At 32.6% G+C, this 24,239-nt stretch overlaps 2 protein-coding genes across 2 annotated transcripts; both read left to right on the top strand.

The window, feature by feature from the left end:
- Positions 1-5,475: 5,475 nt before the first annotated feature.
- On the top strand, positions 5,476-9,079 carry LOC131147762 (peroxidase 4-like). The gene is made up of 4 exons (XM_058097321.1): positions 5,476-5,915; positions 7,535-7,726; positions 8,014-8,179; positions 8,530-9,079. The coding sequence occupies exons 1-4, from the start codon at positions 5,673-5,675 to the stop codon at positions 8,919-8,921; spliced, it is 993 nt and encodes a 330-aa protein (XP_057953304.1). The 5' UTR covers positions 5,476-5,672; the 3' UTR covers positions 8,922-9,079.
- A 1,879-nt stretch (positions 9,080-10,958) lies between these two features.
- LOC131147761 (uncharacterized) lies at positions 10,959-22,420 on the top strand (the record flags this gene model as incomplete). Its single annotated transcript, XM_058097320.1, has 4 exons — positions 10,959-11,184; positions 17,205-17,291; positions 20,102-20,386; positions 22,055-22,420. Coding segments are annotated over 4 exons (633 nt in total), but the record flags the coding sequence as incomplete, so codon positions are not given.
- Between the last annotated feature and the right edge of the window lie 1,819 nt (positions 22,421-24,239).

Raw genomic sequence — 24,239 nt, 5'->3', positions numbered from 1 at the left:
GCCAAAGATTCAATAGGCTCAAGTTTTTAGGCCAAATTGGTATTCACCCATGCATATTAAGCCCATCCATGAACTCCTCCAACACTAACAATATATTATTAGATTGGATATATATGTGAAAAATCCTAATATGTATGAGCAAGTGAGCCCAACTTTTTTGTTCAAGCAACTATTTAAAGATTGCATTTAGGAGTATGAATAATTTTGGAATGAAATCTAATTCGTATGAATTTGAATAAAGCTCAATGTAATTAATTTCATGTCACTCTTATTCAAATTTACACCACACATAATAAGATATCATGCTTTTCACACACACACACGCACACACACAAGGAAATTTGCACCATTAATTATAAAGATTGGAAGCTTGAACTATATTTTATTCATTGACGGAACTTGGGTTTGAGGTGAGACTCAATCAAAGTTTAAGTTTTTTTTTTAAAATTTTTCTACATTTTCAAAGAAAAATTAAAAAAAAATTCTACTCAATTTAACTGTGCAAACTGCAACCATTTCAATTATAATTAAGTATTAGTTCATAAAATTTAAATTTAACTCTTACTTAAAGAGTCGAAATCTTTTTTATGGTTTTATATAATATTGATTTAGCAGTTTCTCATATATAAAATATATGTACATTCATGCACCATATATATCAATTGCAACAATTAAAGTTTAATTAGCATGCAAGCATGTTTTATATACACGAATAGTTTCTTTACGTGTTTATGTACTTAGTTTCTAAAAATAAAATGATGAGCCTTTTATCCATTAGCAATATATGTCTTAATTATTATATATAATTTATATTTCTATCGCTTTCTATTAGACTGATGAATGAATAGATTCAGAGACTCCATGCATTAATTAGCTAGTTAGCTAAATTCAATTTAAATATTTGACTAAGAGACGGAGAAGATATGGATCAATGCTAGAAAATTTTCTATTAATATTAGTTATGATGGAGCATACATATCCATTCCAAATGTATGATATATATATATATGTGCTTACCTACCAAGGAGAAATTAAACAGGTAGATTGATAGATCACATGATAATTAAATCAAAAGCAGCTAGCCCAATTGAAGGAAAGTTCATCTGTCCTTGTCCAATATATATAATTGATTAATTGGCTAGGTGCAATCACATGCATGCATGTGTTTAGATTAGGACATCAAATTTTATGAGTCTAAAATTAGTTCATATAAAATGACAGGATAATGCTAGTACCCAAAAAAAAAAAATCTTAATGATTTTGATTTTTTTTTTTTTTGGAAAAATGCATATCCCACATATACCATTAAATAAAGAATTAGTTTTTTTTTTTTTTTTTTTTGGCGCGGTGAAAAAACATCAACACGTAAGAAGGAACATCAGGGGTTCAATTCTAGGTAGATACATTCACGGAGCCAACGGTACCTGTGGATGGTGAGAATTTACTCTGTGAGCCAATAGGGATTGTGAATGGTGAGTATTCGTTCTGTGAGCCAGCGAGAACCGTGGATGATGAGAGTTCTCTGTGAGTCAGTGGGGACCGTGGTTGGTAATGAAGATGTGTCCTGGAGGTCGGGTTGGCCGAACGTCCAAATAATGTACGAAAGCCGTGTCCGCATTTCAGACTTTACCTGATCAGTGAAACTTAGGGATAGGATGCTGATTCGTAAGTTTGGTACTGCACCAAAAGGTCCAAAGGACTTGTTAGTGGCTGAAGTTCCTATGTAATAAAAAAAAAAAAAAAAAAAGAATTAGTTGCACAGGTTTTATTAGAAGAAACTTGAAAGGTCAAAAGTTCATGAGTAATTAAGATTCACGCTTTTAATTTAGAATTGTTTTTAGGGTTTCCAATAAAACTAAAAGAATTAGTTGAAATCAAGTAAATCAATTGATTACTATTACAATGTTGACAAATATTTCAATTGACGTGATGCTCGAAGAGACTGTGTCTTTATATTTTACAGAAATAGACAAATTCTTTAAGGAAAGATTTGTGTTTTTTTAGTAAATCTCATATTATGTCTGTGATATTTTTAAAACTTTAGGAAAGGTTAATAGAATTTTTGAAATCTCTAAAAAATTAGCTATCTTTTTGTCAAGTCTTCGGATAGGTGAGTATCTTTTATATTTTATTTTTTTAGGTTTGATTTTAAAAGGAAAAAAGTAAATAAAATACATAGCAAATTAATGAATCCAAAATTAATTCTGCATATCATTACCATTTTACATTTCTCAACTTTTAATTATATTTGGATAAAATTTTATTTTTGGCAATAATTTAAAATAAGGAAAAAAAATAACGAAAAATAGTTTTTTTTTCCTTAATTTGAAATCTAAAAATGGAATTATATGTCCAAATTCACTCAAATCGAAATCTAAGGATTGAAAAATCTATGCTCCCAAACACAAATTTAGATTGAAATTCAAATAGATCAGTTAAACTTAAATCTGCTGATTAAATTTTGGGCCTATCAAAACAAATCCTTCACTACCACGACCCACTTTTGGTCTTCTCCTTAATTTAACTCTTCTTTTATAAATAAAATTATAACTTGTCCCCCATTCTTAATTTTATCTTTTAATTTAGAAAGCAAAATAATAAATTATTCTTTTTATGATTATTTGAAATTTATTTTAATTTTTATATTTTTAATTAGTACAATTAGGCTTCATTTGAAACTTGAAAAATATTGAGAAAAGGGAAGAAAAATATCAAAGAATTCACATTTTCATGTTTGGTTATCAAGGAAAGTGTGAGAGAGAATAAAAAACATATCAAATTTATGAATAAATTTTAATCTCACACATCATTGATATTTAGTTTTCTTTAATTTTGAATCATATTAAAATAAATTTTTATTTTTTATAGTGTTTAATAGAGAAAAAAGTTTCTTCCTTATTTTCCTTTTCTTTTCTTTCCTCAAGCAAAATCCTTAATCTGCATGGACCAATAAATACTTAAAAAACTTATTATTGTATGCAATTAAAGTTTCATATAAAGTAATTTAAGAGTATTAATAAGTAAGAGAGAAGGAATTAAGTGAAAATCACTCCACCCAAAATTAGTGAGCTCGCGAAAGTGACCTAGATACCATGAATTATGAAAAAAAATATGCAAATTTATTTTAAATTTATTTTATACTACATGTATGTAGTACTTGAAAACTTCAAACCAACTATAATCACCTCATGTATCAAGTTTTCATTGGGAACTTAATGCAAATGGACGTAATACAAATGTGGAGCATTAATTTGATTCAAAAGTTTAAATTTATTATATCTTGGATTCAATCATGTATATAAGCACCCATCATTTACCATATTTTTTCAATGTAGGATAAATTTACAAGTCGAATTTTTAACAATCTCTCCCTCACTTGTAAGTTCCAACCACTCACCCCCCGGGAAACAAAAGCATTCTTGATCATTTTGTGTGTCTAATTTGACATTTTCTCTTGAGTAGAAACTGTCTTCCTTTAAGGAGTAAATCCAATTCTCCAACAATTGTTGAAGTGAGTGTTACCCCTGTGTCTTATATGTCTTAAGTTGCATTTCATGTGTCTGCAAACCAACCCTACTTCTCACATACTTACCCTATTCGGATCCATCTACCAGACCTACATGATCCTTTTTGACCTTTGTCACATACTTGATTTGGTCCTCCAACTATTAGCACGTTAGGAGAATTAACTTCACACATCAACTTTTCGATATTATTCATCCAAAGTTACGAAACAACAACTTTGACACCACTTGCTAACACTGGGGAAGTTTTCACAGGAACTCGATACACATGGGTAAATATCAACTTGACTCAAAAGTTTAAGTCAATTAAATTAATTATTGTTAGATTTAATCAGGAAGAAAAATATTATTACATGAAATCAATAAAGATAAATCTTAACTGCACTTATTAAAAATATAAAGGCCAAAATTTATTTGTGAAAAATTAAAATTCAAAACCAATGACATATAGTTTTCCACATTCGTCCTTGAAGAGTCAAACTTTTCTTCCTTTTCCGTGTGGCACTAATAACTAACTTGGGACATTTTTTTCCCTTTTAATAAATAAATTAAGATATGGATGCAACCAACCCAACCTAACTATACATATTCACACACACCAAGTTGTGCTATTGTGGAACTTAATTAATTAAATGTACACGAAGTCTAAGAACAGCCAATATAATCATTTGAATGGTCAATTAACTAATAAATATAGCATTTGAAGAGTATCGACTTTGAAGCCGTACGACACAATATTTTAGATCAAGTCATAAGAACCGTAGCTAGTGCTAGCTATTATAAATTATTGAATGAGAGTACCTTGATATTTTCACATGAAAAAAATTATATGTGCGTGTAGTTAAAATTTTAAGACAGTCTTTATATATATATTTTTAAATTTTTTGATAATCTGAAGATTCCAGCTATCATTTCATCACTTTGAATACTATGGTGCGGCACCAATTTCGGAGGGTGAAAGCCGCCTACCCATTGGAGCATCCCTAGTAATTCACTAGGATAGACTCTCAAGGGGGAATCGAACCCATAACCTTGGGGTTACCAAAGTCACAAGTCACCGTCACCATAGTCTTTATAGTTGAAATCTTAAAATAATTGTTTTATAATATACTTAAACTACATTTGAGAGCATAGATTTTGGGTCTTGGTTTTAGATTTAAATGGATTTGGATAAAATTCAGTATAATTTGCATTGTCATGGTGTTTAGGAGCATAGATTTCAAACTTTAAATTTGAATTTGAGTAGATTTGGACAAATTTCAATCTAATTTTATATTACTTCTTATCAAACTCTAATATAATTTCAAAAATTCATAACCTCTCAAAATATAAAATTAATATTTTTTAAATTCACGCAAATTTAAATCCAAGACCTCTCCTAGACATAGGGTAACGAAAATTTTGAAAACACTCTGTACATGACTCCTTATATTCATTTTTTTTTCTTTTTCTTTTTTTCTTTTTATTTGTTAAGTCTATGCATTCATAACCCTAGCTAGCTAGTAGGTGATTCACCAAGATACTCCACGCATGTATTATATAGGGTGAGCTAGCTAGCTAGCTGTGTGTCATAGTTCATATTGAATGTATAGTAGAGAAATCTTAAACTTATAAGGAGAGTGGATTCAGTAGAGCTAAACTCATCGTGCCAATTTATCAAAGCACATGAGTCGGGGTGAGACCGTTACACTATGCATGTCCCTATCTAAGCACATGAGTCGGGGTGAGACCGTTACACTATGCATCAAATCCAAAGAAATATATCAAAGGTCCCACAAGGATTGACAAATTGGCTACAAGCTCCCCCCCAGCTACGGCTCCCCAAAATTGACCCAATCCTAATTAGGCCGGTGGAGGGCATGCATATGTATAGTTTATCCCTATATTGAAGTGTCAAATCAAACCGAGTCTTTCATATATATATATTTCTACCTTGCAAAACCAGATAGACATGGAATTAACAGCTGACGTCATAATAAGTTATGCATGGCATGCATGGAGACTCATCTTCATGATTAGGTCACCTGCCCCTGCCTAACGGTCCATCATGACTTCTCCACATCCTCTCCGTCTCCCCCTATTTATATTCCTAGCTACTGCACACCCCCCTGCAGCTGCTTGCTAGCACGTAAGCATTATTTGGCTTCCATGGCTGCTTCTTCATCTTCTTCTTTGTGTTATTGTTCCTGCCGCTGGTTAATGTTTGTCGTGATTGCAGTATTAGTAGTGTTGGCAGGGAGCTCGTCTGCTCAGCTCTCTACGAGCTTCTATTCCAAGACATGCCCAAATGTTTTTGGGGCAGTGAAATCTGCCGTCCAGTCTGCTGTGTCGAAGGAGAAACGCATGGGCGCTTCTCTTCTGCGCCTCTTCTTCCATGACTGCTTCGTTAACGTAATGCTATATACATATACATACATACATACATACATACATACATACATATATATATATATATATATATATCTCCTCTACCAGGAAACTTTTTAACATGTTAAAATTTTATGCTTGATGCATGCTTCTACAATTCTACCTCTGAAAGCACTTCTGGCCCTTATCTCCGTACGTGTGCCTGTGTGCGCGTGTGGAGTTTAAGGCTAGTCTCACGGTTTCACATTCTGCATTATGATTAAGGTCTTTAAGGATATATGATTAAAGTTTAAAATTTATAATAATAACAAAAATAATAATAAGTCTTAAGTCCCACTAAATGGGTCTGTTATATGATTCTTTTTTTGTCAATTCACCAAATTAAGAGTATTTTCTTCTATTAAATTAAGGGTTAAATCCTTTTCCGTCAATTATTTGATCAAACTTAAATTTTGAGTACCTTTATATATGATACTCCAACATGAGACTTCTAAAAAATATATCCCTATAATTAGTATAAAATTGTTTCATTTTTTTACTGGGTTTGCTACTCTTTATTAGGTGGTTTACTCCTCTTCATATCCCGTCCAAATATAGCTTATATATTTTTGAGTTATGTGGAACCCAAAACAATGAATTCATTGGACAACTTTAAGTTAACTGGCCTGAAGAAAGATTCATGTTAGACCAAGATAAATCTGTTTGTAGAATCACATAAAATTTTTCTTAATATGCTATTTGAGTTGGTATGCATTATCATGTGCTCAGATCCTACATGCAGATGTACATATACATTCTATACGTAGAGGTATGAGTCACTCTAACAAAGGGGTAAGAAACGTGTCACAAATTCAAATTTATATTAGAGAGATTTTAAACATACAAAGATAGTGGTTATTTTATAAGGAAAATCATAAATTCTAATGGTAGACAAAATTAAGTTGAAACCAATTGGGGTAGTTACTATAAATTCTTACATGTACTTTATTGTTATTATTATTATTATATTATAGTTTGGATAAAAGGGCGGGGGAGAGGATTAAGGTGATGTTAATTAATTAAGTTGGTGTTAGGAGTTGGGTAAAAAGTCAATACCCAACAACTTAAATTTTCTTTTTATGTTCTATCATCTAGAAGCTTGCATACATGTTTTAAATTATATTAATAAATTATTGCAAATGTCACATCCATATAAATATGTTTTGTAGCTAAGATTCGTTGTGATTGAATGCATTGTACCATATTTATAATAAATTTGAACGTTGAAAAATCAAGATTCTTCATCTATATTATTAATGGATTTTTTATGGCCTTAATAAGTGAAAATACTTTATTTTTTTCTTTTTGAACTAATAGCGTCCGAGACCCTTTAAACACTCGACTAATTCACCGGAATAATGGGCCTATCCCTTTACCCTTTTTCACTTAAGTACCTAAGTATTATCTAAAATAAAAAGTCGTAATCTCCCAAACTCGAGTCGTGCGGATAATAAATAACATGTGGAAAACTAAACATTTTCCAAATCATAGCATGACTAAAATTTAATTTCAATAGTTATATGTATGAACACTTGGTAATAATTAGACACACCCTTATTAATCAATATTAATTTTGATAGCATTATGTTTGCAATTAATTGCAGGGCTGCGATGGTTCCATATTGCTAGATGACACTTCTTCTTTCACGGGAGAGAAGACAGCAGGTCCAAATAATAATTCCGCACGAGGCTTCAATGTTATTGATGCCGCCAAATCTAAAGTGGAAAAAGTATGCCCTGGCGTTGTCTCATGCGCCGATATTCTAGCCATTGCTGCTCGTGATTCAGTTACCATTGTGAGTATTATCCGAAACCGCATCCGATTAATTCGGCTGGCGAGCCGGGAGAGAAGGCCGCTGACTCGTGAGTTTGGTGCCGCATCGGGGGTCCAATAAGTGGCTTGTCGATGGCTGGAATTCTCACGGGGATTCAATACATTCAATTCTATTAGTTCTAATAAAAAAGTATATATATATATATATTCAATTTAGTCGGCTAATTTGATTAAAGAAATGGTTTGCATCTATACACCATTACGTTTAATATTAATTTGTTTATTGAAAATTGCTGAATGTGGATGCAGCTAGGAGGGCCAAGCTGGAATGTGAAGGTAGGAAGAAGAGATTCAAAGACAGCCAGTCAATCGGCGGCCAACAGAGGCATCCCTGGTCCTGCTTCTTCCCTTTCCGCCCTCATCTCCAGATTTCAATCCCTTGGTCTCTCCACCACCGATCTCGTTTCTTTATCTGGTATGCATATATTTCTATACACATACACACATATTCCAATTAGTCAACAAAGAATTGGATCTAGTCTAAAGGTACAAGTTTGATATACATTTATCAAATACCTTGGTGGATTGTTGTTCGCCTATTGATGCTTCGCTAATAAGCAACAAGTAGGGAATTGAACTTGAGATCTTAGAGTCGCCAAAGCCCAATTTAACCTTTGCTATTTGAGTAAACCTAACTGGGCATTAACAACAAGAAATTAAATGTTCAAATCAAAACAATTGACATGCAATTCAAACAAATTTTATGTACCAAATAAGTGATATAGCATATGCACACTCTTATTAGCTTTCGATATATGTATGTAGGGGCCCACACAATTGGACAAGCAAGGTGCACCGTCTTTAGAAGTCGCATCTACAATGAGACTAATATTGATGCTTCTTTCGCAAAAAGGAGGCAGAGAAGCTGCCCGAGGACTACTGGCTCGGGCGACAACAACCTTGCACCGCTTGATTTTCAGACTCCCACTGCATTTGACAATGCCTATTTCAAGAACCTGATCAGCAAAAAGGGTCTCCTCCATTCTGACCAAGTATTGTTCAATGGCGGATCTACTGACTCGCTCGTCAAAAAATACAATAGCAATCCTAAAAGCTTCTTATCTGACTTCATTTCTGCAATGATTAGAATGGGAGATATTAGTCCTCTCACTGGATCTAATGGTGAGATAAGAAAGAATTGTAGGAAGGTTAACTAGCTAGTCAAAACTAGTTAGCCAAAATAATTATTGAATCAAGTCCTCAGTATCAATTGTTATTTTGAAGTGTAGTAATTATATGAATGCAAAATTAAGAGTATCCCAAGTGTACTATACATCGTTTGTTTTTCATAATAAAGGTACTTAGCTTCAAATTAGAAGCCCCATCTCTTTTCTTACCTTTCCGTTTTTTCCTTTTTCTATCGATTGTTATTATATTTCTTTTATGGTAGACATTTCAATAATTAAAATTGCAACTTTTATATTAATATAAATCTTGAGAAAGCATATGATAAAAAGCAAGATAATAAAAAATTTTAACATCGTCTACGTGTGAAAATAGATTTATTTTTTATTTTAAAATTTTATATAATTAAAAAATATCACTAGAAAATGTTTTTATTATTTTATAATTTTTTAGTTTCTTAAAAAAATTGCGATATTATTGGCGATACGATATGACCTTTGACTTGCAAAATTAAAATAATTTCATCAAGTTGTTCTTGAAATTAATTCTTTTTTATCGCAAACATAAAAAAAATTTAAGAAATTTGCCTAAATCTTAAAAGAAAGAAATCGGTGTTTATAATTATTAATTATAAGTAATAAAATTTGGTGTTTTTTTTTTTTTTTACCTTATTTGTTTCCAGGGTGCCCAAAACTAGGGCTATAGTAATTTTTAACAAAAGATTTATTTTAATTAAGAAATATATATATATATATATATTAAAATAAAACTTATTTATGAAACCAATTTCTTGACCCCTTTGTTAAAGTCACTTTCCTTCTTGCTTTCCCTCATCTCACCAATAACCTCTCATCGCTGACAGGCTTTTGCAGTCTGCTAACAACCAACAGCTCTTTCTTCAGTGATAGCATATCGAAGTGTCAAACAATCTTTCTTTTAGGTCATTTCAGTTACGATTTTTTAAAAGCCCTACTTGCTCAATTGACGATTTCCCTTTTCAGCGGTGGTTGTTTGAAGCTTTTTTTCTCTCTATCCACAATTTATTTCATTCTCTGTCAAAGTCATGAATCCAAGGTAGATTTTGAGTTTTAATCGAGTTGAGTTTTTTCTCCCATATTCCGATTGGAATGCTTACTCCAAAAGTGTGTATGAGATTTCATTATAAGATGAAAGTTTATAATGAGATGATTCTAACATAAAGTAAGAATTGGCCCAACGCGCTCATGACTCTCTTCGACACTCCCCTCATCTTCTCTCATCCCTAACTATGGGAGAGCATAATTTGGTTAAAACCAAATTAATCGAGTAAATTCGGTCGATTCGGTTTGGTTAAAAATTTATTCGATTTGGTTTGATTTTTATTTTGTTGAATTTCGATTTGAATTTTTAGGTTCGGTTAATTTGGTTAATCAAATTAACCAAATAACATGGTTCGGTTCGGTTTTCATTTCGTTGAATTTCGGTTCGGATTTTTAGCTTCGGTTAATTTGGTTAATCAAATTAACCAAATAGTGTAAATTAATAATAAATAATTATATATATTATATATTAAAATATTTTATATTATATATATATACTAAAATTTTATTTAATTTTTATATATTGTATATATTAACATTTTATACATATTGTATATTATTTATATTATATATATATATTAAAATATTAAATTAATTAAAATTAGTTAACCCATTTAACTGAAATTTGATTCAATTAGTTTTGAATTTGATTAAACATAAAATTTTAATCGACTCAATTAATGAGATTTTTTAATCGAGAATTAATTAACCGAATTAACGAAAGTTCTCCCCTCAGCCCGTCTCCCTGATACTCCCCTCTCTCTGTCTCTCTCTCTTCCTCGATTGTGCACTCCAGTCAATCCAGACGTCGAAAGAGAACTGGGAGAAGACGAAGCAGACGAAACAGTTGAAGGACTTGTTCTTGAATTTTGCTCTCGGATTTCTCATTGTATTGTTATTTTTTAAAGCCTTTTCTCGTCGAGTTTCGTTTTCCAATTTGCTAGCGAGAGTTTTAGGGTTGGGGCTTGCAGAATGAATTGTGTGCTCTGATCCAAGGGTTTTCGGCGAAGCTTCGATTTTGAAGGTATCTCAACAAGAAAACACATTTGGAGATCAGGGGCTTACTTGAGGTGTTGTTTGGTTTTCTTCGCAGTCGTCTCGACTCTCTGTGTGTCTGGGCCTGCTCTGTATTGGTGGTTCAGGAAGGGCATAAGGTTGGGAGACGGTGCTGCTTCTTCTTGCCCTCCTCCTCTCTCCATTCTTAAGATTGTTCCTGGTATTCTCTGACATCCATTTTCCTGCTCCATCTTCCTTTGTTCATGTTTTCTTCATTTGGATTTTGTTCTCATTTCTGGGGTTTTCTCAATTTTTGTCCGATTTGGGTGAGAATATTTTGATTTGGGTGAAAATTATTTCTGATTTTGACATTTCTAGTTCTCTCTCATGGCCGCTGCTGGGACTCGTTGAAACGTAATTCTGGTTTTTATTTTACATATTTGCACGTGGATTCAGTTAGATTTAGGGAAATCAATGGATTTACCTGTGTCATCTTTCTTTGTTTCATTGTATTTTCTCTTTAGTTAGAAGTCATCAGAGTTAATTTCTTTTAAAAAAGTATTAGATTTGTGCATTTTAATGTATTTTTAAGAATTGATGAGTATTCCATTTCATATTAATTACTTGTACCAAACATGAGAATGGAATGGAAAATAGAAATGTCCATTCCATTCCGGCGTGATTCCATGTTTGTCACCAAACAGTGGAATGTGAATGGTCATTCCATTCCACTCCCCATTTCATTCTGTTCTCCAATCTATTCCATTCTTATCCCATCAGTTCATGCGCACCAAACATAGTGTAACTTGCTGTGATCATGAAGTCATGAACTGGTTTAGCTGCTTTTTTTTTCTGAAATTATCTGTGTAATAGATTTTTTTCTCTAAGTCATTCTACGACCATGAACTGATAATCAAATAGGTTTTATTTGTTCTGAATTTTATTCTAATGATGGTATTTTTGTTTTGTTGTAATCCCTTCATCTCTGCTATTTTGCACAATCTTGAGTTGGTTGCTTCAATTATCTGACTTGCAGCTGATTATGTTCCATAACCATGCCTGAGATTGTAAGCTTAAATGACCTATATGTGATTTATAAAATTTTAATTTTATCTTCTCTTTATTTTATTTGTCATGTTCTATTTCTTTTCCCTGGTTTTAGACTATATATAAATTTATTTTATATATTTTAAATGAAATTATTAATTTTTCAAGAGGCTTGCACCTCACCTTTATCATGTTAAAAAATTGGCTCGTTTATTGAATTAGCTTTAAATTTTATTTATTTAATTTATTAAATGAACTTAAACAAATATTTATTGGCTCAAGGTCCACAATTTTTATAAAAAAAAATTGACTAATTTGCCGCACAAAATTTAGGAATTAGGATATTAAGAGGTTGTTTGGCATTATTTCTATTTTCTATTTTCACTTTAGTAGTCAAAAAACAAGTGACAATAATTTGGTTGTGTAAATTGCTTGTTTTAAGTATTCATGGATGGTTTCAAGTAATAGTTGTGGTGGTGAAAATTGAAAGTCAGATTTTATAATTCTCAGTTGTTGCAGGTTTGCAGCCACAGTATTAGAATTACTTTTAAGGATTAAATCTTTTGGTACAAAATTTCTTAATGAGAAAATTAAAATAAAATTACCATGTAAATTTAAAATAAAAGAAAATAAATATTCATATATATATATATATATATATATATTTAAAATTCTAAAATAATAGAAGTCATCCAAAAAATATTTTCACTATTTTTCAAACCTTCATATACCAATAGAATTGTTCTTGAAGCACTAAAAACAACGAGAACATGTACAATTAGCTTTTAATGTTAACAATATTATTAAAAAAAAAATTTCTAAGTTTTATTTTTTGCCTTTGATTTTTAGTTTTATGGAAGCACAATAGCTGCAAGTCCACTTATGCTATAGCTTGAGGCTTGAGCCCAGCCTACAATTGACCCATAGCAAAGTGGTCCAAAAAGAAAACAAGCATTTAAAACAAGTGGTCCAGGATCACTGTATGACAATAGCTAGCTTTCTCAAAAGCAAATGAAAAATCACAGTTAGTGCCTCCAAGAGATCTCAAAATGGTTATGTTATTTTCTGTTTTGAGAATTACATGCTCAATCTGTCTTGCGCCCATTGCATTTTCCTATTGATCGATTTGTATATATATCCAATACCACTGTCCTTGTCTACATTATATTCTGTTAGGGACTCACAATGTTAGGGTTTTATGTAGCAAACAACCCAACTATGCATTAGTTCTTCATGAGTATTTTGAATTTTATCTTTCCAAATTATTCCATTTGGTCAATGAGATGGGTTCTCAAGTGATACAATTGCACAATTTCTAGGCCTCCACCTGTTTGATGAATCTACGTTGATTACATTTAGTTGGCTCACTTAAAACTAAATGTACCCTTATTCTAAATTTGGGGGAAGTCCGTTTTTCTTTCGGTGCATGTAAAGCATCAGAATGCTAATTCGCACCATTCTTCAACAATCTCAGGAATTCATCAGGAATCTCTGGTCTCTTTGTTTCTAGGCTGATTATTTTGAAGTCTTACAATTCAGAGCTTGATTGTCTACTGATTATGGTTTTAGTTCTACTTCAAGTTTTATGTGAGTTGAGATTTGTTTGCAAGATATGGAGGCTTTATTCAAGGATTCTATTAAGAACATTAAAAGATCTATTGGATGCAACTTAAATGATGTCATTGGTGTTGATTTGAAAAAAGATCCTAAGAGGAATTGGAGAATGTTCTTTGGTGAATCTTGCAATGCCTCAAAAAAGAGATTCTTTGAACCTGTAAAGTTCAAGAGTTATTGTTTATCCTTCTTCAGATATATTTAGGTTGGGTCAGGAAAAATGGGAAGATTTAGTAATTGATGAATTTGTTAGGAACAGTTGAACATTCATATCAGTAATGTTGTTGAAAAGGTCTGAAGAAAGCTTGGTGATGTGGGGGCAGCATCAAGGATCTGCAACCATGAGAGATAGAAGGGAGGAAAGGGGTAGAAGGAAGAGGGAAGAGAGGAGATACAAGGGAAAACACGGGCACTTCAATTCAAATTCATCAACAACTGCCTTCAACTTGGCTTTCACACGCTATTTATAAGAAAGTCTCTTCACATGAAATTACACATATACTCCTAAAACTAGGGATGCAAATGAACCAAGCCGCTAGCTCAACTTGGTAAGGGTTTGTTCAAGCTAATTTATTATTTAAATGAGTGAGTCCCATGCCCAATTTTTAGCCTCGATTTGTAAACGAGCTGAGTGTGAGCACAGATGGGCTTGGCTTGTTTTGGTTTGCGAGTGGCTTGATAACGGGCTTGAATAGGCTTGTTAAGGAGCTCGGTAAGGGGCTCATTAATAGGCTTGTTAAATTAGCCCAATCCCAAAAGTCCAATATTGGCCCAACCATCCAAAGATAAAAGAGCAAATCTCGGCCCATATTAATTCAACTGAAATTATGAAACTAGAAGGCTAGAAGATGAATGTTTTAACTTTTAATGTATCTCTTGTTTGCAGCCCTACGCTCCAGCCCTTTCCATTCACGCAGTGTCCTGCCTAGGGCTTCTACGCACTGTGCACGTTGAACACAGCAGTGCAACACACGGCCAACGGCTTCAGCACTTTGCCCTTTGGCCACCACGAAGGAGATCGGACTCTCTCTCTCTCTCTCTCTCTCTCTCTCAATCGGACCATCCATCGTTCTCTAAGCTTGCTTTTATTCTTGCCCACACCCCTTGTCTTTGAGTTAATTCTCTGTCCGACAGGTTAGTTTCTCTCCTTCTGTTCTGCATTTTGCCCCTTCTCTCAAAGGAGATCAGTCACCGCGAAGGAGATCAGACTCTCTCTCTCTCTCACTCTCTATCGTCTTCGATTTGAGAATGGCTTGTTGTTTTCTTGATGCGATTTGGTTTTCTGGGTTCATGGAATCTATGATTGTTTTCAGGCAAAATACCAGATGCCTTTCAGTCTCTGTTCAAGGAAGAAGAATAGCTTGATAAACTAAGATCAGCTCTGGCCTGGAAAGCTTGTCATCTCTAACCACCTTGTGAGTAATTATGTCGTTGGAAAGCTTGGCTGGTTTAATTTTACACATTTTTCTTCATGAATGCACATTTGATTATTCTATGTTTGCTGTCGTTCTTGGCTTCTGGAAGAATTATTGGCCCAAGCCTGAGCCTGAGCCTGAGCCTGAGGTTGAGTTCGAGCCCGAGCTCAAGTCCAAGATCGAGTCCGACACCAAGCCTTTAAATGAGTCGAGCTCGAGCTTGAGCCCGAACCAGTATTTTTATTCTCGAGCTGAGCTCGAGCCTGACTTTTTGAGCTTGGATCGAGCTGAGCCCAAGCCCGAGCCGATCGCTCACCCTTCTGACCAAACCTGAGCTTGGTGAAGCTTGGCTCGTCTCAGCTCGTTTGCAGCCCTACCTAAAGCTATATCATATTACAAACATATCCCTAAAATACAAAAAATTCAAAAATATTACAAACAAGCCCCCAAATACATAATCCTATACTAACTAAACTAAGCACACAATTAACTACTAACTAAACCCAAAAATCCCTTAGCAAATACTTCTTAATTATTCTCCAACAAGGATCTTCCCAAGGTCTTGCTTCTTGTCCTACATCACTGGGTCTATAGATATTTTCTTGTTGCAAACGGTTGCTTTGTATTCAAATTCAAAAATCTTGAAGATAAGAGATGGATCTTGGGAATGGACCATGGTTCATAAGGAATTCCCCTCTCTTCCTCTAAAGTTGGGACTTTTCCACTCAAGGACAACCTCTATGGGTAGTTAAAGTTCCTATATGGGTTAAGTTCCACAATATACCTTCAGTTTTCTGAACTCCTCTGGGCCTTAGTCACATTGCAAGCTCAGTAGCCAATCCACTACATATGGATTCTTACACTAAGATGGTGAGGAACTTAATAACTGCAAGATTTGTATTGAAATCAATGTGAATGATGATTGCCCGACTGTGTAGAGGTAATGACTCTTGAAATTTGTTGTTATGGATATTGAGTACTCCTGGAGGCCACACAAGTGTGCAAATTGTTCTAGTTGGGAGCATAATGACAGGAATTGTAAGACCAAGAAGAAATGCTTTAGGAAAGAGGAGAAGCATGTAAATGATATTCAGTCAAAAGAATTCTTTTTCATGGCTTGAGGGAAAAAATGATGCAATGGTTGATGAAATGTGCTTGAAAAGGGAAAACAAATTGAAAGATAGTTCTGAAAATTCTCATGTCCCATTCTTGAGGACAATGCAAAGTCTCATGGGAATAAATAATAATGAGGAAATTTTTCCTATCCATGGGATAACTGCCCCAACTCTTGAACCTCTTCTTCTTACTTTATGGTCTTCGTTGTAATCCTGAAAAGTCAGAGCTCTTTGTTTCTGGAACTTCTGAAACTGGCAAAGTCTGCATTATCCAAACTCTGGAAATCCCTGTTTGTTCCTTACCTATTAAATATCATGGCCTTCACTAGTTGCAAAGAATCCTCCAAAGGCTGATTGTGCCCTGCTAATTGAAAAGATAACTGCTAAGATTCATAACTGGACTTACGAGCATCTGATCTATACTAATAGACTTTATTAGATCTGTCCCTGTGAGCATTCAAAATTACTGGGGATCATTAATTTTTCTCCCAGGGTAGTAATTACAGGCATTGAAAACTGTTTGAAAGCTTTTATATGGAAAGGTAAAGCTTGGATTCCTTAAGGTGGAAAAATAAACTGGGGTAACATTTGTAGTGAAGATGGTTTGGGAATCAAAATGCTGTCTGATTGGAATAAGAGCACTGCTGCAAAGCTAATTTGGAAATTCTGTTGCTGCCTTCCTCTTCTTTGGGTTAGATGGATTCACTCTTCTAAGTTGAAGGATAAATATATATAAAGCCACCTCCTAGCTGTTCATGGACTTGGACTTCAAGCAAGAGATGTAGCTTATGGCTGCTTTGAGCATTATATTGAGAATGACAAAGATAAATTATTGTTTTATGATAATCCCAATTGAGTCGTTTTGACTAACATGGGCCACACTATCTCCTCTGAGTATAGTCTATGTCCCAGTGCCAAATTTTCTTAGCTAATTGCAGGTAATAACTGGAAATGGCGCAAAAGACAATCTGTCAGAGTTAATGCGTCCTTCCCAATTCAGACCTGAAAGGTTCTGTATCTTGGCTTCTTATCTCATCAGGGAAATTCAGTTTATTTTCAGTTTGGTGTCACATCAGAGACAAAGGAGATCAAGTCAGCTGGGTTTCTTCAATCTGGTTCAAGCACAATATTTCCAGGCATGATTTTTTTTTTTTTGGCTGGCTAGGCATTCATAATAGACTTGGCACTCTTGACAGAATCTCAAAATGGAACATCACTATCAATCCCTGCTGCATATTCTGCAATTCCATATCAAAAGCAGGAATTATCTTTATTTCAAATGTGATTTCACCAAAAGGGTCTCCTGTAATGTTCTTGGCATTGTAAACATTACAAGGAGATTTTCTAATTGGGAATAAGGACCTATCTTGGCTTTCTTCTATTGGTAATTTTGGTCATGCAGTCGCTATTAAGCTGGCTTGGCTTCTGTCTACCACATCTAGAAGCAAAGGAATTCTATTGTTTTTGAGTACTCTTTTCCAAATGGTGATTCTACTATGTCATGCATTCTCTTTGACATGAAGAATAGATGTTTTGGCCTTTAGTTGCTATTTTCTTATGTTTTCTTATTGTTTTGCTATCACTCACTGTGTTCTTTTTTGCCGTACCTTTGTATTGTTCTCCTTTGCTATTATATGTTCTTGTTCTTGTCTTCTTCAAAAAGGGGGAAAAATATACACTTAATCTTATTATAAAAAAATATAAATAAATGTGTCCATATCATTATGATTATAAGGATAGTTATCTTTAATCCAAATTTATACCTTTTATTATGATCAAAGGGGCTCTGATCCTGCAGCCTATTGTTCTTCCTTTTTAATACCAAAAGAAAAATACTTACCCAAACTACCATTGTTTTCGATTTAATCTGTAAGAATAAAAATGAGTGATGGAGCACTCATTCAACCAAATTTACCCATTTCATTATTACTATTAGGACAGTGAGCCCGCATCTCATTTATAGTTTTATGTTGTGGCATGCACAAGCAATAGAAACTTGTTACTTGGTAATATGATACTTGCCACCACTGCACACACTCTGTTACTTCATTTTAGAGCTTCATCGAGGATGATGCCCATGCTTTGGCATAAGTCTTATACACCAGTGTGCTTTTTGTCATCACTAGATATATCATGTGCACTACATGTGATTGTGTGTGAATAATAGTGTAAATTTTTTTAAAAATAATTTTAAATAAATTTTAGATATATTTTTAAAATTTTTTGCTAATATATTGCCATAATTTAGTTTGCAAATATTAAAGTGTGAACATCGAAAGTTATTTATAAAAGTTAACACTTTGTTAAAATTATAAAATACAAACTTCAACATGAGATACTATTATGACACCATGTAAATGTAGGGACATGGATAATATTTAATAAATATATATGGTATGACACAAATATTCTAATTAAAATTATGAAAAATATTGAACTTTTATAGTTGCATAACATTATAGATAAAAAAAAAAAATTAAAAGTAGATTTTCCATTATTTCTTTATTTTATAAAGATCTCAATGTATGGCTTCTTCCCATGAAAATATTAATAACTTTAGTACAATTTCTAAATTGTGATTTACTATTTAAACTCTTAATTATTGTTATATTTGTTTACTTAACTATCAATTAATGAGTGTTTTTAAATTTAAATAATTTAAAATTTACTATTTTAAGGTTACTTCTGGGTTTATAGTTTCATTTCTAAAATTTTTCTTCTAGAAATTATATTATTATTCGTCCAAATGATGTTAGACACTTCACAATAATTTTAAAAATAGTAGAGGAATTTACCTATTTTATTTTGGGATGTACATTTTATTTAACATTTATAATACCATTGCATTTATTTTATTTGAATGAAATGGATTTTTTTAGGTCTAAATCTTGATCTTTTTAAAATAAATTTTTTTAATGTAGATTCATCTAATGTTATTGAATTTAATTACTTTTTTGAAATACTGTCTTACTTCTAGAAGGCAATAACATTTTTTGGCTACAAATTATTTTATGCTATTTGTTATTTTATACATGATATATATACACTGATTTTTTTTTTTTGGCTAAATAGAATTTCTTTTTCAGATTCAAACTTTGACATATCTAAAATAGATTTTATAAATGTAATTTTATCTGATTTTGATTGAATTTATTTTCTTTTTTAGGAATGTTTTGTATTACTTTTAAAATATAGGAATATTTTTTGCTGCAAAAATGGTTTACTTCATTCATACATCAAGTCCATTTGTTATAGTGTAGATATAGACGTAGGTTTATATATAAGGGTAGTTTATTTTATTTGTTAACCAAATGAAAATGTTTTCTTTAACTTCAAAAATGAACTTTTAAATGTTCTAGATGTAATTTTATCTAATTTTGACCGAATTTACTTTCTACATATATATATATATATATATATTAAGAATATTTAGTCTTACTTTCTCAAGATAAGAATATATTTGTAATAAGATGATTTACGCTATCCATACTTTCATATATAGTATAGAAATTCCTTTTTTCAGGAATGTTGGTTTTTTGAAAATTTACCTCGAACCTCGAATTTTATAAGGATACTTTTGTCCACAAATTTATTTAAAATTTCATCTTTTAATAGTTTTTAGTATTTTTTTTGGGCAAAAGACACTGGCCTTCCTTGAGGTTTCAATAATTCTAGAGACCTTTCTTGAGTTTTGTTAAAAGACACAAACATTCCCTTGTATTTTGTAAAAAGACGGGTCTTTTGAGGGGAGGTCTATGACATTTTTGAAACCCCAAAAGAGGACAATGAAAATTTTGAAACCTCAAGGAGGCTTGTTGTGCACACACCATGTCTGTGATGTGAGTTTCTTCCATCACATCCATAATTGTGGCTTTGGTTTTAGCATCATTCTTTTGAAGTAGAATTTGTTGCAATTATGACCAAAATCATAGCTTTGGTCTTGCAGATCCTCGTTTTGAATCAAATTATTTTTTGACGATGAGTTCTGAAGAATCTAAAGACCCATTGAAAGGTTTGGACTGGAAAAACATTGGTGAATCTATGCGTAATGAACCAAGTGTAAGACCCGTTATAAAGAAACGGCTACCCAAGAAGATACGGCAAGTTCCAGAATGCTACTTCCTTCCTCGAAGATCCTTACCCTCTGCTATTGCACTCTATGGATCAATAATTGCTGCTGGTGTTGGTGCTGGGATGCTCGGTGAGATTTGGATAAACAAGAAAGTTAAAGGTATGCCAACTGTTGCTAGAATTTTTTCATTGCTAATTGCTTCTTTAATTGGCCATTGTGACCTCCTTCACTCAAAAAGTTAAAACACAATTCTTGGGTGGTTTAAACCACCCAGTATGCTTTTGTTCTGGAAATTGCTCAAACAAATCTTGCAACATAAAAGGAAAGGAAAAAATGGAGTGGAAATTTCATGGCTTATGGCATTTTATTTTTCAGGAGGATTATATTATTTATTTCTATATGATTTGAGTGGCACATGAATGTCCATTTGACATAAGTCGTGATGTAGGGCAGCAGAGAGGAAGTTTTTATATTCATCGTTGCATTCTAAACATACATTACACACGAATAAAGCTCTTATACATCAAACATTTAAAGTGAAAAAGATAATAAAATAGCCCCAAAATTTATGAAATATTCAAGGAAACTGTAAATTACTGAACTCCTAATTCCTAATACCTACATTAAAATTTTAACAATATCCTCAGTTTCCAATTCTTCAAGCAGACATGACTGCATATAGAATCATCCACAGGCGCTCCTCCATCGGGTGAATAATTGCTTAGAATTATCCACAAGGGGTCCCTCAAGAGAGAGAGATAGAGGTAGGGGAGGGAGTTTCAAGTTCAGTTGATGATTACATTTTAAATTTTACCATGCGTTGCACAAAGGTAAAGAACTTATATGTCTAACATTAAATGTTTTTTTAAAAAAAATGGAAAATAGAGAACTCTAAATTATCTAAAACTCCTAACTCCAAAAACACGCATGTTTCCTAATTTTTAAACAAAATCCCCAATTTCTAAATCATCAATCAGAAACATGATTGCGTAGAATCATCCATGGGCAGTCCTCCATCATGATGTGAATAATTGCTTAGAATTGTACACAGGCAGCCCATCATCATGTGAATCGGCTGAAGCAATGTTACCTAGAATGTGGAACAGGAACAGGATTGCAGTACGATGCCTGTTCTAAAATGTGAAACATTAGAGGTATACCTAATTAAATATAGTGGTGGAAAAAGTGTAATGGCACCTGTATATTTTGGAGAGAATGTTGAGCTGTTTCTAAATCTAGGAGAGATTTTCTGTTGTGGAATAGATTGATAATGATAGAAGTAGAATTAAAATGTGACGATTTCCCTCTTTTTCCTAAAAAAAGGTTCTGTGAAAAATGAAGTAAAACTTTGGATCGTTAGAGTTAATGTTCTGGAAAGAAAATGTACCACGTTCTGGAACCTTTGCACTAATACGTGGTTTGCTAGGGTGTTTGTGTTTTCTGATAGCTATGGGTTGAAGTAATGCTCAATCCGAGGCATGTGGTGTGGTGGACGATTTGGAATGTTTGTACCAACACGTGGTTTTGCTAGGGTGTTTGTGTTTTCTGGCAACTATGGGTTGAAGTAATGCTCAATCTGCGAGGCATATGGTGTGCTCACCAGCCAGCATGCATTTTTGTGAAATGGAAATTGCTCTCGTTTGGGTGAAAACCATGCTGTTTAGCCAAGTGCACATGCAAGGAAGAGAGTTTCTGTTTCTGGATTCACTTACTGGGCATAATGTGTTCTTTTCTCTTTTGGGACCGCACCATGTTTCAATTCCTCCTCTCATTTTTCACTTCAACTTTCAGCTTAATTATGGCTAATTGTCTGTTGTTGTATTGCAGAGGATGGGGGCGTGATTTGGGAGTTCGATAAGTAATCCCGAAACGGGCAATTCTGGAGCAGAAAATAACAATCTTCCTGCCTGAGTTCCTTAAAGAACATTCATTCTATAGGAACTTTCACTTTATGATTGGAATTTCCAATTTTTCAAAATTTCTAATTTTCAATCCATCCAAGTCTTGGAAAAGGGTTTAACTGAAGATGTGAAGAGTGTTTCCTTTACACTATGCTTGATGGGGAGGGGGAAGTCTTAGATACCTTCCTTTGTAGATTACTTTGTGGCCATTCCAGAAATAACAACTTGAATTCGTTAAAATCAACCAATCAAGAGTTGGTGGTTGAACTACGAAGATCATTATTTTTACTAATCGATTCAACTTTATTATCATAGGGTGCGGTAGACTCATAAACGCTCGTTACTATGAAAATTTTAACCTAATCACGGGAAATTTTAAACAAGTAATTATAAGTTATATTTTTTAAGCATTGATTATCCGATGTGGTCATGCATTATAATCTAACCTAATAATTCTTTATAATCACTAAAAATATCAAAAATTAATTAAAATGTGACAATTTAACTTAATAATTTTTTGTGTTGAACATTATGGGTTTACTTGCATCAATAAGTGTGAATTTAGTTAAGGTGCCTCTGCACATGGGAAATGCCACCTCCTAGTAGGGCATTAATTAAGTGCAAGGTCTGAAGGTGACAGCGTGAAAACAGCCAAAGCATGCAGATGCAGGCTGCTCCCCTAATTAATTGATTAATTAATTAATTAATTAATTAATTGCACTAATTAAATCACCATTTCCAACTTAATTAATTTATTTAATTAATAATCAAATGTAATAGATTATTAACTACTAACCCTTTCTCTCTTCATAAAATCAAATGTGCTTTGTTTCTATTGTCAGCGGAAGATTTTAGAATCTCTACTAATATGAAGTGAGTTTTCCCCGGAGTGTCATTTTCACAAACACCGAATTTATCCTTATATAAATATTTTTTTTTATTTTTTTTAAAAAATTAATAATAAGGATTAATCTAAAAAATAAAAAAACGTAACCCCTTAATGTCCCGTTTGGAAAAAGAGTAACGAAAAGAAAGGAAAATATCAAGAACTATATGTTTTTATGTTTGATTATCAAGAAAAGTAAAAAAGAAAATAAAAAATTATATCAAATTCAGAAGCAAAATTTTAATTTTACATATCATTAATTTTTAATCATATAAAAATAAAATTTTATTTTTTTTAGTATTTAATATAAAAAAAATATAATAAAAAACAAGTTTCTTCCTAATTTTCCTTTCCTTTCCTTTTCTCAAGTAATTTAAACGGACCCCAAAGTAGGGCACAATTCAAATTTCAATTTTTTTTTTACCTAAAACTACTCATTATTAACTATCCTAAAATGCCCATATAATCCATCACAACTATTCTTTTAAATAAATAAAAATACTTTTCGACTCCTAATTTTGCTTACAAGTATTTTTAAAAAATAAAAATACATTTTCATAAAAAACATCCCATAGTGCGTGCCAATGGCTAGTATATATTAAAAAAACAGCAAATATAAGTATTATTTAATCAACTCTAATTGTCTAATTTCATAGTTTCATTAATTAATTAATTGAGGGTCAACAGTGGGAACCGTGGAGGTGGTAACTTTTAGAAGCAGTGCGCATGCCGTCCTTAGTTCTTACGTGTGCTAATGGTTCGAGAAGAGGTTAGTGCTATATGTGTAGCCTTTAATCTATGATTAAATTACTATTAATTTAATTGATTATGATTAATTATATATAGTTAAATTGATATGCGAATCTAATCAGTGTAATTAAATTGACATAATTAAATGCTGGCCGACTATGTTAAATATTAATTAGCTACAGTCCTTAATTGCTTCTTGATTACAAAAATTTTAGTTAAATTAATTTGTCACTAATTATTTAATTAATTGGCTTAGCTTGCTTGCCTGGTACGTAGTGCAGAGGAGAAAGATGAGACGTATGACTTTATGCATGTGAGGAAAGAAGATCAAAGAAGAGTCTCGAAGAATTAAATTAAGAAAAGACGAATCATTGTCTCAAGGGATAGGTTAAAGCCTAGAATTTACATGTTGTAGGTTTCAATAATATGAAATTAAAGGCGAATTTCAAGATTTCGATTTGGATTTATAGGCTTA

Source organism: Malania oleifera, chromosome 2, assembly GCF_029873635.1.
Source record: "Malania oleifera isolate guangnan ecotype guangnan chromosome 2, ASM2987363v1, whole genome shotgun sequence".
In the NCBI taxonomy this organism is placed as follows: Eukaryota; Viridiplantae; Streptophyta; class Magnoliopsida; order Santalales; family Ximeniaceae; genus Malania; species Malania oleifera.
This window is presented reverse-complemented; position numbering and strand designations above follow the sequence as displayed.

Bases quoted from the DNA above. Each gene is read 5' to 3' on its own strand.
- LOC131147762 (XM_058097321.1), top strand. From the start codon at position 5,673: ATGGCTGCTTCTTCATCTTCTTCTTTGTGTTATTGTTCCTGCCGCTGG. The intron at 5,916-7,534 runs GTAATGCTATAT...AATTAATTGCAG, and splicing joins TCCATGACTGCTTCGTTAAC to GGCTGCGATGGTTCCATATT. The intron at 8,180-8,529 runs GTATGCATATAT...ATATGTATGTAG, and splicing joins CGATCTCGTTTCTTTATCTG to GGGCCCACACAATTGGACAA.